The 17,432-nt window shown below is 40.4% G+C and overlaps 1 protein-coding gene across 1 annotated transcript in view; it reads right to left on the bottom strand.

Moving 5' to 3' along the window:
- Positions 1 to 17,432, bottom strand: part of rngtt (RNA guanylyltransferase and 5'-phosphatase) — a 113,933-nt gene that overhangs the window by 13,880 nt on the left and 82,621 nt on the right. Inside the window, exons 13-14 of the mRNA XM_085372042.1 lie at positions 9,325 to 9,425; positions 1,143 to 1,209 (exon numbers count right to left, since the gene is read on the bottom strand). Of these exons, the coding sequence (XP_085228168.1) occupies positions 1,143 to 1,209; positions 9,325 to 9,425 (168 nt within the window). The remainder of the gene's footprint in view (positions 1 to 1,142; positions 1,210 to 9,324; positions 9,426 to 17,432) is intronic.

The raw sequence follows: 17,432 nt of genomic DNA, 5'->3' as shown, positions 1-17,432 counted from the left end.
ACCACTTTTTACAGCAACATGCATCAATTTAACATGACACAAGCATGATGACTCGCCACACTCATTCTGTAAGAGTAACTTTCCAACAGTACATTTGTTGTCTTCTTGCTTCTATGTTTACCTGCTCAACATCTGTCAAGCACCCAACGATTCGACACAGTCTCTAATAGGTAAATGCATTATCCTATTAATTGTTTCAACTTTTGCAAGTCAGAAAGTCCAGAATGGCCTTATCAACTTTCTGCATCCTGGAACATAAATTCAAATTGTTTATGTCTGACATGAAACAAAAAAAGGCCAAACTTTCATAGAAAAGGTGTTGATATTAATTAATAAATTGCCCAAAATGTAGCATTTGAATGTTATGCTTGATTAATTTCTTCTTCTCAGAGAATTCGAGTGTAGTTGTTCCAATTTGGGTTTAAAAATGTCCAATTTGGGATTTCTAAAATATTGCTATTTTATTGTTTTATGGTAGGTGGTATAACACATTTTATCAGCGCGGTACTGCAGATATATTAAATGTGAATATACAATTCTACTACAAACTCCATGTTATCAAACACACATATAAATTTACTGAAATATCTGGGCAAACAGTTTAACCTTTACTAATGAGATCAGGTATTTTTTGTAAGAAAAAGGAAACTGCAGCTATTTAATTTAAAAATGTGAGCAATAGGCAGCAAAAAAATATTATCTGATTAAATATTACACTGAATGTATATAATAACCACACGTGAAGACTTAAGAGGTTCTAGAAATAGAAATAAAGCTACTTTCGGCTGATTCCTTTTTCACTGCAGGTTGTGCCACAGATCAGGAATTTGTGCTTTTTCTGGGGATTGAACCTGGGATCTTTGCACAAACCACTACACATGGAGCCACTGGAAGTAAAACCTGAAGCTAACTGGGAAACCAGCGATTTTAAAATATGAGAAAATGTGTTAATGGAAAAGGAAAATTAAGATTACACTTGTAAAAGTGGTTGGAGGACTAATTTATAATCAACTGCAGTTTTGCCTAACCACACACCTTTAAAAAAAATAAAAATAATCAGACATTTTACACAAAGCTAATTTAAAGCTGGATGAGGATGGAGGCTTTGGTTTTTTGGTACAATGCTTTATTTTATTTCTCACCTTCATCTGCGCAAAGGGCCTGTCGTAGTTGCCAACATAGAGGAAGCCAAAGGTCTGTGGTAGTAGCCTGCAAAGACAAAATGATCTCAGTTAACACCAGCAACACACTCAGCACAGGATCTCAGTAAGAGCTGCAAAGAAATCACTATGTCGCCTGCATTTTGCAGCTAGTAACAGAATGGTAGAGACGTGAGATTACACCTCTCGAAGCCCTTCTGTCACTCGGCACAGCTTGATGTTTTTTAAACTAGAGTATAGGCGTGTTTATAGTGCAATGCAATAATAAAGTCTAAGTCACATACAGACTAAACCCAACAGCATGGACATTGTATAAAACTAATCTCCAGGTGATTGTCATCTTAACAGGCTGTTGGGTTTTAAAGTGAAGGTTTTGATCTTGCGTGCGCAGCTCTCAATTCGACAAACATGTGTCTCACAGCTCACCAACAGATGTCTTAATCACATACTGTTCCCCAGCATGCTCCACCAAAAACACCCCCATGTGCCTGTAGTTATTTCCAGACACTTTGTCTGATGATATGTGTGCCACAGACTGCGCATACAAGCATGGGCACTGGCTTCATATTAGTTAACCATTTTTAGAATGAAAATAAGGGGGCCGCTGAGCTAAAGTGACGGCTAAACAACAGTGCAGTTACACAGTCTGATCCAGCACGCAGATTTCAGTCGGAGCTGAAATTGGAGACCATCTTTCCATCCATTTCAACCCCCTCTGGTCTAATGATAGCTAGCAGAGGCAGGAAGGAAGCAGCAGGAGACATTAAAAGAGCCAAATAGCCATGCCGTGATGGACACTGTCCAGCGCCAAGATCTTACAACAGCGTGTCCAGTCCCATCATTACCTCAACTATTACTTTGGACCTACACATTGTGACCACTTTTGTAAACACGCAGGATTCAAAAACAAGAAAAGTGCCCTTGTGCTGACACCATTTCTCCTAAAGCATCCATGAGATAGTCCCAGAGGCCATACAAAAGGTGCAGAAACAGATAAGATAAGGTTTGGAACACAGTCTCTAAAGCAGAGACTCTTGTTGTGGTTCACAGACTATTGCACAGCTCTAAGCTGTGTTTCACTTACAGGGTCATGTGTAAATTACACCGAAGCATCAATTTTCATCTGAGCTGGGGTGAGGCGAATAGTGCTACAACAAGAGAATTTAACCATACAGAAGAAAAATAAAAGGTTTTTAACGCAGAACAAGGCGGGAGATTCTGTACAAACAACCAAGGCGCTGTTAAATGTCAATGCAGTCTGCAAACAGCATGAACTCGGAACTATAGTAGCTGAACACTATTCCAACAGAAGCAAAAGATCAAACGTAAATTAAGCAAGAGATTAGAAAGGGTCATAGGACTCAGTATCAATGAAAAACAAACAAACAAACAAACAAACAAACAAACATATGTTTAAAAAAATGTTAATACTAGGACTGAAGCATGATAAAATACTGCATCATGCACCACTACCCTCATACCAATACTCTGGTCACTATATCTGAGCTATTTCCTCAATGGAAAGCCATTAGACGCTCTGAGATTGAACTGAGCTTCACTAAACCCTATTAGGGCAAACAACTATAAAAGAGTCATTTTTGAACATGCACAGCAACCAGTTTGGACAACCTCTGACACAGGTGCAAAATACCCTACTCAGTCAAATCAGGCAGCGACATGACTTCAACCGGACAGCTACAATGCCCGATTCCTCTGATGTCACAACAGTGTTCGTCACTGTCATAAAGTGGGCGTCGCATGCTCCATTCAGGCAGCTGGCTCATCTAAACTAAACTATTTTCAGCAACGAGAGTGTGTCTAATGCAAACGATCTCCTGTAATTTCTTGGGTTTGTAGCTTAAAACAACCCTGAATTTATCCAATATGGCTTCACTGTCTTCATGAGATACACTATTACAACATATATCTAGGGGTGACACTGGGACATTACTCTGTTGCATAAATCAGCCTCCACAAAAAATATCTAAAATTCTAACGTACTATATAAATTTTTATATGACATCTTGACAGATTGATAGGGGAAAGAAGCTCCGTTGAGCTCAAGTATGATTAGTAATTCATTACCATGACACTCAGATCCACCCAGAGCGCAACCTAGCTGATGTTCACATGTTGTACTTAAAGATTTTGTTGTCAGACAAAAACAGTTATCAGAAATGCAACTTTTGATGTTTTCTTACGCTCCACAGCTATATTTAGAAATTACTGAGCCTTCATAAAACAAAGAGATCATTAGGGGCACCCCACAGTAACTTCAGGTATTGCTGTGAAACTATAAAGAGCTCTTAAATTAATCTCCTAATTGCTTAAGTCATCTTCTAATTTCTTTATCTCTTACGTCTACAACCTACCAACACAGCCCTGCAAACTGCAGCAGATATAACATATGGGACTAGTGCAGGCTATATACACTTGTATCTATAAAAAAAACTAATATAAAGAGATGGACTAATTGATGATCGTGAGTTTATTTGTTCAATATAAAAATAAATGGTAAAAATGAACATATTATGGTAACTTGTATAGCTTAGCATGATTCACGGATAAATCTTTATTTGCCTCATCTGCTGTCTGTAGGATATAGACATCGTCCACAACTGTTGTATTAATCATATAGATATCCATACATAAGAATAAGCACAATAAGATCCACTTGAATAGTATTCTGAATCTTGCACAGTAAATGAAGTCTAAATGTAACAGCTATATACAGCCGCATGTCCTTGTGGTCCGCGCTTCAGATGTCATCTACAGAATTCCATTCAAAGACACGCTCCACTCTAGTTCGCAGAATCCTTCGTCTTTGTGCTGAAGGATGAATTGCTACAAGCTCACAGCAGACTTGGTGATTTATAGTGGGTGTATATTCCAAACCCTTCTGTGCTGCTTCTAAAAAGCGATGTATGTTAATTGTTTGTACATAATAAGTGAACACAAACTCTCTGACACCGTGTTCGGCCTCCATTACAGTCTAAATCTTTCCTCTCTGGATGCAAAAGTGGATAGAGCTCAACAGTTCAGTAAAAGAGTAAAGTACAAAAATTCAACAGCATTGACTTTGTGTTGCTCTTGACTTTTCTGGTGCATTTCCAAGGCAGGTACTTGACTGTGAGGTCTGACTGTGGATCCTTTACACACACAAAATATGGTTTGCAATGTTGTAATGACACTCAACTCCCCAGAGTACAAGAGTAGTAATGAGAAGCTTGGGCTCTGGGCTCTACAGAGACAACCCAAGCCATTTAGACTGGACCATTCTCCATTTTTTAAGTTCTTAAAATCACTGCACACCTAAAAGGAGATGATGTAACCATTACTCATCCTGCCTTCAGAGCGAATACTGACTCGAATTATCCATAATTCAAGTAATCTATACAATAGTCGAGACTGTTCTATGCTTGGGAGAGGCACTGGAAATGTCCACCAACACAACTTGCTGCTTCATCTTTCCATTTCCTTGTTTTCCACCTCTCCTGTCACACAATAATCACCGTCTGCCTCTGTGCTTGCTTTCAGAGATGGCAATAAAACTTGCAAGGCTGTATGCCTCTGTGGTACGCAAAGATGTGCTCAAAGATTGATTGTGTGGGCTGATGAATAAACAGTTGTTACCTCCGTACATGCCTCTCTTTCTCTCTCTCTCTCTCTCTCTCTCTGACTAAGAAGAGATTTGAAAAGCTATACCGAGGTCTGTTGAGAGCTCATCTGCCAACAAAAAAACAAAAAACAAAAAAATCATCTTTTGGGGAAATATCAGAACATTCTCAAATGGCAACAATAACCGTCTGTGTTCTCCTACACACACAGGGAGGACTCAAGGCGCTGACTAGTGGGCCTGCTGGCTGGATTCGGAGTAGAATGAGTGAATGTACTCTGCTGCCATCCTCTCAGTCTGCTGTAGGTAAATGGTAGCAGGCTCGTGGCTATAAAGCTGGGACAGTCACTAAGGTCAGCTGGCTCTCGAAGGAAAAGGCAGTGTTTCCAGAAAGCTGACAGCGACTCAGACAGCACTCACAGACTGGACAGCAGAAAAGAACACAGAGTTGAAGGATGTGCAGAAACAGAAAAAAGAGCACTGGATCTTACAGCCAAGCTAGCAGCTCTGTGAGACTTTACCCAGGCCCAGCGGTGCTTTGATCTACTGCAACTGCCAAGTCAAAGTTACAAGGCAAGTTTCCGCAGGTTTAATGTTTGGTAAATTGCAAACACCAGAGCTGAAGCTATCAAGAATGCCATTGCTTTTGGAGATAATAAAATTGTGACCTGATGATGGTTGAAAGAAACACTGAAGTGATGAATTTTCCCCCCCAGAGGGGAAATGAGCACCTATAAAACTGCAGAATAATCCATCCAATAATTTTTAAGTCGCTCCAAACCACAAACGCCAGCCTCCTACTGGCACAAGAGGACAAATTGAAAAGATGAAGAGTTATTTGAATTTGTCTTCTGGGAAAAAAAAACAAATAAACACAATGTTTTGTGCATATCTACCCTGCAGATTTGCAGGTGCATGATTAGATTTTGTTCAAAATCAAATGTACTTTAACAAGGGAAATGTATTCCTTTAATTCATTTTCTTCAAGGCAATGTATTATGCTTTTTCTTGTTTTTATATATAATATATTCTCTTATTCTTAAGGTTTGACCGGCACACAGCCCCCCCACCCTCACCTTTACTACAGAGCCCTCTCCCTACACTCCTACCTCCCTCGCTTCCCGCTTTTCCCCCTCCCTGACATTATGACATCCCCCTCCTCCCCAGTTGTCAGGAAACAACTGAGGAAGCTTCGCCCCAGGAAGGCAGCAGGCCCAGACAAGGTGTGTCCTAGGATGCTAAAGGCGTGTGCTGCTGAACTTGGGGAGCCGCTACGACGAGTCTTCAACCTCAGCCTGCGACTGGGGAGAGTGCCAGCCCTCTGGAAGACATCCATTGTCCCAGTCCCCAAAAAGAACCGGCCCAATGAGCTGAATGACTTCCGACCGGTGGCACTGACGTCACATCTTATGAAGACCCTAGAGCGGCTCCTCCTCAACCTCCTCCGACCACAGGTACAACATACCCAGGACCCACTAGAGTTCGCCTACAAGGCGGATGTCGGAGTGGAGGATGCCATCCTGTACCTCCTACACAGAGCCCACTCACACCTGGACAAGGGAAAAGGCACGGTCAGGATCCTGTTTCTTGACTTTTCCAGTGCCTTTAATACAATCCGGCCCTGTCTGCTTCAGGAAAAACTAAACAGGATGCAGGTGGACCCCTGCCTGGTCGCTTGGATCTCCGACTACCTCACTGACAGACCACAGTACGTCAGGCTGAAAGACATCACGTCTGACACTGTGCTGTCCCCTCTTCTCTTCACCCTGTACACCTCTGACTTCTGCTATAACTCTGAATTATGCCATATTCAGAAGTTTGCGGACAACACAGCCATCATGGGGTGTATCTGGGATGATCAGGAAGAGGAGTACAGGAGTCTGGTGAGGAACTTTGTCACATGGAGTCACACAAACCACCTGCAACTCAACACCTCAAAGACCAAAGAACTGGTTGTGGGTCCAGACTAGGTCCACTGCCAATTCAGATAGAGGGAGAGGAGGTGGAGGTGGACAACACATACAAGTACCTTGGGCTGTGGGTGGACAACAAACTGGACTGGTCATGCAACACACAGCACCTGTATAAAAAAGGCCAAAGAAGACTGTACTTCCTCAGGAGGCTGAGGTCTTTTAACATCTGCAGGAAGCTCCTGAGGATGTTTTACCAGTCGTTGGTTGCAGAAGTACTGTTCTATGCTGTGGTGTGCTGGGGGAGCAGCACGGCAAAGAAGGACTCATCCAGGCTGGAAAAACTAATCAGGAAGGCTGGCTCTGTGGTCGGCATGAAGCTGGACACCCTGGTGACAGTGGCAGAGAAAAGGACATTAAAGATGCTTCTGGACATTATGGACAATGCTGGGCATCCTCTGCACTCGGTCGTAAATAATCAGAGGAGCCTATTCAGCGACAGGTTGCTTCTCCCAAAGTCAAGAGCCAACAGACTTAAAAACTCCTTTGTCCCACACGCCATCAAGCTGTTTAACTCCTCGTTAGAGGAGAGAGGGAGGGGAAACAGGGGGACAAAGGAGGGCGGGAACAACTGAGCTGTAGTGCTTTTTTTCCTCCACTGTGCAATACTCGCAATATTTTTTCTTATATTCGACTGTGTATATCCTTGCTCTCATTCCCGTTTATTGTATCTGTCGGTGCTGCGCTACTGGAAACTGAATTTCCCGGAGGAACCCACCCAAGGGATTAATAAAGTTTCATATAATCTAATCTAATCTTTCAAATGATGAAGTCATTATATATGCATATAATTGCTTTGATTGCTCCAAGTACTCTGTTCTAAACAGGTCAATGTCAAAGACTGCAAATATCCCAGGCACACAACTCTGATTGTGAGCACAGAAGCCCCACCCACTGATTCAACCTTCTGTTTGCAGAGGTTAGCCAATCAGAAGGAAGACTGTTTAAAAGGAGCCCGATATTAGAGAGGGAAGAGTAAAACAGATTTTTTCAGACAAAAGTTGAAATACAGGACTTCACTAAGGTCCCATATTTTGAACTGTGAGTAATGTGAAGCTACTCCTTTAGTCCAATAATAAAATACTGAGCTTAAATTGAATAAAATGTGGTCAAAACATAAATCCATTCAACTACTTATCAAAGTGGAAAGACCAGGGGCTCATCTCAGATGACATTTGGTGAGAAGCATGGTAATTCCTAGACAACGATTTTGAATCACAATGATGAATTAACCTACTGTAAGCCATTTTCACACATGCTCTGTAGCCCAGAACTTATTTAGACGTTACCAGATGGAAGTGCAAATGTCTGGTGAAGTCAGATGGGCCATCAGCTGGTCTTTAACCTGCCAGCTTCCCAGCATAAAGTCAGTGTGATATCTTATGAAGCTCATGTGAGAATATAGCAGGTACTTCATAATGAACACATGGGCATCATGCACTCATGGAAGTACATGTGTGAATCTCCAAACCTGGTCTAGAGTCTCGAGCAAATATAGTTTTAAAGGGAGAAAAAAAATGGGAGCGAACTAATGCAAACTGGAACAGGGAAAACACACAAACTACACACAGAAATGGCCTGGCTCTTACGAGTAGACCAGAGTAGTTGGTCAAAAGTTGTATTATTTTTGGATGAAAGGATCATATCATATCATCATAGAAAAGTTCAGACATGTAATTAGAATAATATTTCCCAACAGATCTTTTAATCTATCCATTTATAAGCTTTGTTAAAAGGATGGCAGGTTATTATTATTAACGCATAACCGTAACGTTATTACTGTAACAAAACGACGATTTATTTTGATATATTACTGAGAAAATATGTCAATGATATCTAACAATGTTCATATTTTTGATCTGATATTACCGGGGCAAGGTGAGGGAGGTTTGAGGAGTATGTTTAAATAGTTTCCTTATTTTGTGTTATTATAGTTTGTATTATATTTTCTTTTATGGCAAAAATATAATAAAAAGACTGTTCAACAAAAGAAACGCCCTGGTCGTCCAGCATCTTTAATCTCTGAACCGTTTAGCTGCAATTTGACAGTGCTAACCACTGCACCACCCTGCCTCCCAAGAAACACATTTGTAAGCCTTTATTACCTTCCGATTTCCACCTCCCCAGTATAGAATTGTTTTCTGCGGAGCTGTAATGTATACTTGGGTAATGGTTAGAGCGAACATCAGTGGAGCTGAATAATTTATGTAGCAGAGGATAATAAAAGAAAAAAAGCAAGAAAAAGAGGAGCACAAAGCACATACAGCATATACGAAACTTCTGGCACTTCTGGAAAAAAATGTGCTTAGGCAAAATGGAAAAGAAATGAACTTTTCATGCATTAGCTGTGCTGCTGTAAAAGGAAGTGAACCCTGAGGCAGAAGGGAAATCTGAAAGGAGAAAAGAAATGGGATGAAATAGAAACTGAAAGATGAATGTCAAGGAAATTCAATGTGTGTGCTTTGGACTTTACACATGTGTGCACATGTGGTTGTCTCTGAGTACTCCAGTGTGTCACAAAATCATAGGTGCTATTGGATTCCTCAGGCAGAGCGTTTCCCTGGCAACAGTGACGTACCCTTCTCCTCCGACTTTGGTGATCTTGAGACGAAAGTCCACGGAGTTGAGGTTGGGGGGCTTCCATTTGAGGATGTCGTCACACCTTCCAGGCTTGTACCTCTGTGGAGGAATCCAAACCCCAACAAAATTACAATGTGGCAGACACTTTGGAATAAAAATACATGAAATGTACCTTCAAAGAAGGGGGGGGGCCTATGCGGAGTAAATTTATGTGTGCGTAAAACACAAGAGAATTAACGGTTGAATAATTCATGAGCTGAGCAGAATTTTTCACACAGTCACAGCTAATGAGATGAAAACCCTCATACAAGTGAACCTCTATTAAGACGCACTGTTGGCATCAAACTAATTGATCTCGGGTTATAAATTAGCCTTCGAGTATCGAAAACATCATAAAATGCAAACAAGCGCCTGAGTGAAAAAAGAGAGAACTAATTAGAAAATTTGCACGCACTGCAAATTTGAAAAGAAATGATTAAAGATGAAAAATTTATGGTGGGAACACCAGAATAGAAGAGTAAATATAAATTTGACAAAGTATTATGCATAGTGATTCAACATGATTACATTCTTCACATCACTGCTGCGTTTCACTGCGCAGCAACATATGACACACGGCGAACAACATGCTTCTCTCCATCGCTTCGATTATTCATGCACGCCTGACATTTCAGAAGGGCATGAATCAAAAGAAGTGAAACATGAGAAATGTAAAGGCATGACGGGTGGAGGCGGGAACAGATGACCAGATTCTGTCACTGTCAGGTTGCCCAGTAACAGAAGTCTACTCCAAGGAAATGTGTGGAAAACAGACAGGATTCCTCAGGAGAGCCTGCACCGTCACACACATGACTAAATTACTAAATAAGGAGTTCCTGCTCAACCCACGTAATGCCCCCATGGCAGTACTATAGAAAAGAAATGTAAATCAACACAGTATGAGAGAATCATCACTAAAACCTGCCCTGCTCCTTCGTGAACAAGAACAAGAAGCCTGGTGTCTGAGTTCAGCAAGCTAACAGTTTTCAATCAAGCCAAGCCGATATCTCTAGGAAGTATAAAAGTATACCTAAATCGTGTGACTCTGTGGTCAATTTTCAAGGACATTGCTGGTGGTACAATATGTTTTCTGAGCCTGCGCAAAGGCAAAAAAACATTTATACCTGTTCCAAATAATGACGCCTCATGGAGCTGTCCAAGAGCTGTCTTTTATATCTCCATTTAGGTAATTTAATAAATGTGCAAAAGGGGTTACGTGTTCAGAGATTTGAGCAGTCTCTCCTTTCATAAACTCATGGCACGAGCAATATTTTATTTGTTGTTTGAAGAATGAAAAAAAGCAAAGAAAAAGGGAATAATAAAAAAACCCCAAAAAAACCCCTAAGTACATCCTTAGCTCTGTGGTTACAATTCTGACCATTAACTGAAAGATCTTAATTCTGGTCAGGGTAATTTGTGTCTCTCTAAAGGTTGAATACAAACCAATTATTTTATGTTCTGCTGGAGAAAGACATGCAGATAGAATAGAAAAGACTTTGCATAATGTGCCAACACTAAAGCTCTGCTCATAGGACTAGCATTCACTGGGGAGCGCCAGTTATCTGGAATAACAGTGGAGGTTGTGTGTGAACCACATTTTGTGCAATTCTTTCAAGTTTGTAATTTAAAAGCTAAAGAACTCCAATTACCTGCCATAATTTATTAAACACGGAGATCCTGCGCTTACATTAGTCCCGTGTGAATGTGAATCTTTGTGATATGGGCTCTGTATTTTCCCCAGATATTTCTTATCCAAGCACGTCTTCTGAAACCTTTCAGTCAAGAAGTTTAGAGCCTCTGCTGGCGACTATAAATGAAAGCTGAGATATTGGGTGCAAATTCATGAGGGGTCATGGAACGACACATCAAGGGGACACACTCAGAATAAAGAAGCATAAACCACAACAAACAGTTAAAAAATGAATTAGTATTTTATTGTTATCTTCACCTATCAACTAACGATATCTGTTTTACCCATTTAGAAAGCCGCTGAAGGTGGATGAATTGTATTCCAGCTGACATTCCATGAAAACCAGGGTACACTTTGGAAAGACGGGTTCTAACCTTAACCTTATCTTCTGTTACAAGAACCCTCTGCATGCTCTCTTTTACTAAATCATGAACGTCCTCTGCGGTCTTGCTATAATTCCTTCTGCCTGGGAGGATACTTTGTCCAAACCATCTCAGTCTTGCTTCTCTCTCTAAAGCTTGATTTAGACTCTACGTCCTAACTTACAAAGAAACTGGAAATTTATTTTATCCCTACACCGCAAGCTTCCATGCCATTCAAGTCTTTATTGTGTGTGTTGACCAGACTTGCAGTTGCATCATAGACTTAAAACTGGTTTCCAGTTATGGAAATTAAGTTGTAGATCTGACGCAGAAATGTAACTCACGTTTTAACCACGCAACCTGAGCTGTCTCTGACCTCATTTCTAATCGTATCCCTCCTGGTCACGGCAATGAAAATATGAGGATCTTCAACTCTGTCACCTCTAGCTCCACCTCCTGTCTTTAGTCTGTTAGTGCCACATCTCCAAACCATGAACAACATGTTATAAACCTTCTCTTTTGTTCTTGCTGCTACGTTCTAATAAATCCTTCCTGACACTCATCTCCATTCAATCCACACTGCCTCACTTCTTCCTTTCTGTGCACTGGACATTGCTTTGGATGGTTGACGCCAGGTATTTAAACTCATCCACCCTCATTTCTTCTATTCCTTGCAACTTCATGTTTCCACCTGCCTCCTTCTCATTCTTCCTAGCTTCTACTGACTTTCATCCCTCTTTTCTCCAGTGCATACCTCCACCTCTCCAGGTTCTCTTGCACCTGCTCCCTACACTCCCAAAGAAACAAAACAAAACAAAAATAACTTTCAGTCCTGTAGACAGCCTCCAGGTCTAAAAAGTGATGCTAATGTGAAAGTCCCTTTAACTTCTATTCTTTCTAGATCACCTAGAGTCAAATAAATGATAAAGCAGGTACGGTTTAGGGTTGAGCTAATTTGTGACTGAGAAGTCGCTATCCGGTCGTTAAGTCTGACGTCACTAGCCGTGTCTGGGCCTAAACTCCGCTGCAGGTCCATATATCAAACGATCACTATGGCATTACTGAGAGTTAAAAAACTGTCTAAAGTCTTTCACCTTTAATAAAATGATCAGCGTTCTGCTCTACCAGGTGTAACAATTGAGTTTAACATCCAGGCATCCACGGGCGACCGTGGCTCAGGGGGTTGGAAATCGCATCTGTAACCGGAAGGTCACCGGTTCGATCCCTGGGCTCTCTGTCCTGGTCGTTGTGTCCTTGGGCAAGACACTTTACCCTACTTGCCTACTGGTGTTGGCCAGAGGGGCCGATGGCGCGATATGGCAACCTCGCTTCTATCAGTCTGCCCCAGGGCAACTGTGGCTACAACTGTAGCTTGCCTCCACCAGTAGGCATGTGAGAGAATGTGAGAGTGAATGAATAGTGGTATTGTAAAGCACTTTGGGTGCCTTGAAAAGCGCTATATAAATCTAATCCATTATTATTATTATCCATAAAAACGGAATTTATGACATTTAACGGAGTTAGAAGTTAGCAGGGAGTTAGCTCGCTAGCTTCTATCTAAATACAATATAGCATGTCCTGACTGCAGGGTTTTGGAAACAAATTAAAACGTACAGCTCTGTTATCACTTCCAGCATAAATGAAGACAGAAAACTAAACAGCAGTGACGTTTGTAGGGTTACTGACGTTTGGCTAGCTGGTATATAATGATGTGCTACATGACCGCTAGCGACACAGCTATGTTAGCAAAATATAAACAAGCTAACTTTTTTCCCACTCGATAAAAGTTAACGTGAGTGTTCTCGGTGGTCAGGAACAAATGTAATTGCATGGCAGGATGCTGTAAAAGGACCAAACTTCAGCCAGGAGAACAACTGAGATAATCCATCCACAATACGAGGTTAGTCATTCATATACTGCTGCATGGGCTGGGCTGTAGTTACATCCTAAGGTTTTAAAAACTGAGCTTAAATAAATGATTAGCGGTAATAAAAGCCAAGGGAGGTCAACAGGGATCACTGACTGTTTTAGGAGCTTTTTGAGATTAAATAGAAGAAAATACAAAACATTAAACATGTTAACAACACAAAAGCCATATTCAACGCAGACTACTTTAGGCCCGGAAGTAGGATTCGTCACGTCATCACTTAACGACCGGATTGTACATCTTATAAATGTGCTATAGAGCTAACACGGAGAAAAGCATCATTATGAGATTCCTGTACTGATGGAAAACTCTGAAGATAACTTTATAAACTGGTTGACATGAGGTCAGATTGACTTTATCATTTCTGGTGTAAAGAGAAGGGACCACAAGTGTTGGGCGTCCTCCAGCTTTGTCCACCGTGGAGCTCTTAGTGTGGGAGGTGGCCTTCGTGTGCCTTTGAAACCAACACACGCTATAAAAGCTTTTCGTGGTATTGAGCTAGACAGGAGGAAAAAGACGGAGTGGCTCTTTTACAGAGCCTTGACTGAGTACATCTTTTCTTCTGAAAATGTGGGTGTGGAAAGGAACATTCTTCGGTATAATTAGTTATGCTATGCAGCACAGGTATCAAAATAAGCATTAGAAAATTACTTATATCACTTTTGCAAAATAAAACATGAAATCTAAGAACTACATGGTCAACAACTGTTGATAAAATGACTTTATAAGTGAGCTGAAAAAATAAATTAATATGGTGCCAACTTGTAAAGTGCTAGAATAGAGAAGGGCAAAAACGTTTGCAGGTACTGTGGGTCTTAAAACTGACAGAACCTGTCAAGTTAATGAATGGCCGGACCCCCATAAAACTCATTGCCCCGTGGGATCTATTGAGGCTTGCTCCCAACTCTGCATACTAAAATGTGCACGCTAACATTTTCAACCGAAGTTATATTTGCTTTAAATGAATGCATGCCAGCAGAGCCATAGCAACAACCTCATGAAAGCCCAATCAAAGATAAAATAAAGAGTCAACCTTTAAATTCATTTCTAAATGGAAAAAGTGCTGCCTGCTGAACCTGTGCTTTCATTACTATTGGCAGTTTTATCAACAAGTGACTGCACATGCAAAACAAGAGCTTTATTATTGAAGTGCAAAACAGACCTTCAGACCCGATCGTACATTGAGGAACTCCTCTCTCATCTATCAAATTCATTTTCAGGTAATGATGTTCCATTGCATACAAATTGCTTGCTGTTTCAAGTTAGAAATTCAGAGGCTGCTGGTGTCAGCGTGAAGGGAAGGAGAAGACAAAATGGGGGGAGATGCACAGCTTGAAAGCAGACGAGTGGCTGTATAGTGTCATTAATTTTTAAAAAGGACAGAATAAAACCAAAACAAATGTCTATATCGAGTGTGGAACAAACGATTTAGCTTAACGTTTACTCCAGGAATATCTTGCATTAGTCAACACACTGAACAAAACATGGCCTAAGTTTAGTGTTGTAAATCTACTTTCAAACTTGTGTACAATGTTTTTGCTCACATATAAAGCCAAGACTTTTTTCCATTTCTTTGCACTGGTGCCCTTTTTATGTCAGAGTAAAGCGAGGTGGCTTCAAAGCAGTTGTCAGACGTTTGTCAATGTCTGAAGAATCAGGCCTGGGCTTTGACCAGAGTTACTTTTTCTTACTCTCTTTTTTTTTTTTTTGTAAGATGTGGCACCTGGAATTAGGGCTGGGCCATATACCGTTCACGGTAATACCGGTATAATGTTGGGCAACGATAAGAAAATGAAATATCGCGATAGATTATGGGTAAAACGCACATGCGCAGTGCCTTTGTTTTCATACGCACATGGCGGAAAAAGCATGCCGGCGACGCAGAATGAGAAGGGCGAAAGCGGATCGTTAAATGAAACGGATGAACCAGAATTGGTTTGTAAAAATGCTGCAGCTTCAGTGGTGTGGAACTGGTTTAGCTTTCGTTCGTCAGATACACAACAAAGCACTATTTTTGGTAGCACATGCTAGCGGGCCGTTGTTATTACCGTGTTTTTTGGAAAATACGGCACACTTAAAATCAATCCTTTGATTTTTCTGAAAATCGACAGTGCCCCTTATAATTCCGTGTGCCTTATGTATGAACTCTGGTTGTGTTTACTGACCTCGAAACAATTTTATGTGTCACACGGTGCTGGAAAATGTTTAGTATGACTTTGCTAAGCTATGAACCTGCACCACTTGATGGGCATTATGGCTATCGTAGGCAGGAGCCTCGCGGAGTGATACGTACTGTGCTTCAACATGATATTACCGTATTGTGTGTGTATAACCTCTTTTGAAGTTTTGTGGATATTATACATGGTTATGCTGAGGGTATGTCGGCCATTTTCCACTGGAAATGCCTTTTGGTTAAACTGTCAGCAAGGATTTTGCATTTGCACTGTTAAATTTTTATATAACTTTAATGCACATAAAAACAGCTGCTTGTTTAAGTGAAAATACGTTGATTTTTTTTGCACGAATAAAGTTGTGGAGTTGTAAAGTATTTTGTCTAGTGTCAATTATATCGTCAGTTATATCGTTATCGCAAATTTTCAAATGTATATCGTGATAAATATTTTTGGTCATATCGCCCTGCTTTACCTTGAATTCAGAAGCCTGGACATATGATGGACATTTACTTATTGCAAATTTCCCAAAAATCTCCTGCACTAATTACAGACTAGTGCAATTGATCGAAAAAAAGGAATGTGACTGGACAAATGATTGTTACTACGTGTGATGATTTTGCAATCTCATTGCCTCGGCAATGGCTCCTTCGAAAAACTGGACCAGGTCTTCAAAATGATTTTGGCACCTCAGACATCAATGACACAGAGTTTGTATGTTATCATTTTGTGACTGGAGTTGGAAATGACATGCAATCTGTTTATGATAATACGGTGATTATCAGAGCCATTAAGGACTGTTTTCAAAAGTTTTGGAAAATTCGTTTGGGGAAAGTTGCGCAACAAAATCAGCTCAGGCCAAAACCTGCTCCAGATTGCAGTGGCAGCTTTAGTTCTTCGTGCTGGAACAAGTTTGTCATGAAGATACTTTAAATGTTAATAGACTATTCGGACTTTTTCTTTTCCTTTCTTTGTTGTTATTTTTCTGTTGTTAGCTCATGTGGCCTTTGTCAGTCAACAAACTTGAATAATAGTCAGCAGCTTATGTGTCTCCAGGAAAATGATGTATCTATTTTTTCCACTGTTAGTAATGAATCAAATGAAAATACGTCTATTGTGTGAAAACAATATATAGAGAATATGTAGCTCATGTCTTGCCATCTCTATTTTAATATGTTTTGGTTTCTTCTTTAAATTCTACACCTCTACTGCCCTGTACTCCGTCTCCTTATCTCTTGTCTGAAGGCTCTGGATAAAAATACTAAACATTATAATTGGGCCAGCTTTCGGAAATCCCAGCATGATGACACTGTAGGCTGCAATGCAGCCAGGCCTGCTTACTTTGCAGTTTTCTACTTTAACAAACTTCAGCTTTTTGGGGACCAAAATAAATAATTAAATGGAGTCTACAAAACTACCACAGAAAACTTCTCAACCTCCAATATTAAAAAAAAAAAAAAAAGAGACAGGCAGAGAAAGAGGGAAAAATGCACCTGCAGTCTTTGCTTTAGCCCAAAAAGTAAATTTCAGCTCCTTTAGAAATCTTGAGCTCATAAAAGTCACCAAAACAAACATGATTAACTATTACTTTTTATAAGAGCTTGACATGTTATCAGAAAAATATCTTTATCACAATATCACTATTGTGATAAAGCTACTTTTAACATAAATTAAACACTTTGTTGTGACTGTTGGTGCTTAACCACTGACCTTCACTGATCTCAGCAAAGAGAAATAAAAAAAACTGAGAGGAGGAAAGGAAGCAACATGAGAATTTAAATAAAATAACTGCAAACAGACAATGTTATTGAATTGCTGCAGATCAGAGATTTGTTACCCTTTCAGTCTAGAAATAAATGTCTGTATTTGATCTGGTGCAATCATATTTTCACTGGGAGAAATCTACCTCTGTCACTT

This window comes from Diplotaxodon limnothrissa, linkage group LG15 (assembly GCF_057381915.1).
Source record: "Diplotaxodon limnothrissa isolate DT_005_m linkage group LG15, D_limnothrissa_male_GT1.1, whole genome shotgun sequence".
Classification (NCBI taxonomy): Eukaryota; Metazoa; Chordata; class Actinopteri; order Cichliformes; family Cichlidae; genus Diplotaxodon; species Diplotaxodon limnothrissa.
This window is presented reverse-complemented; position numbering and strand designations above follow the sequence as displayed.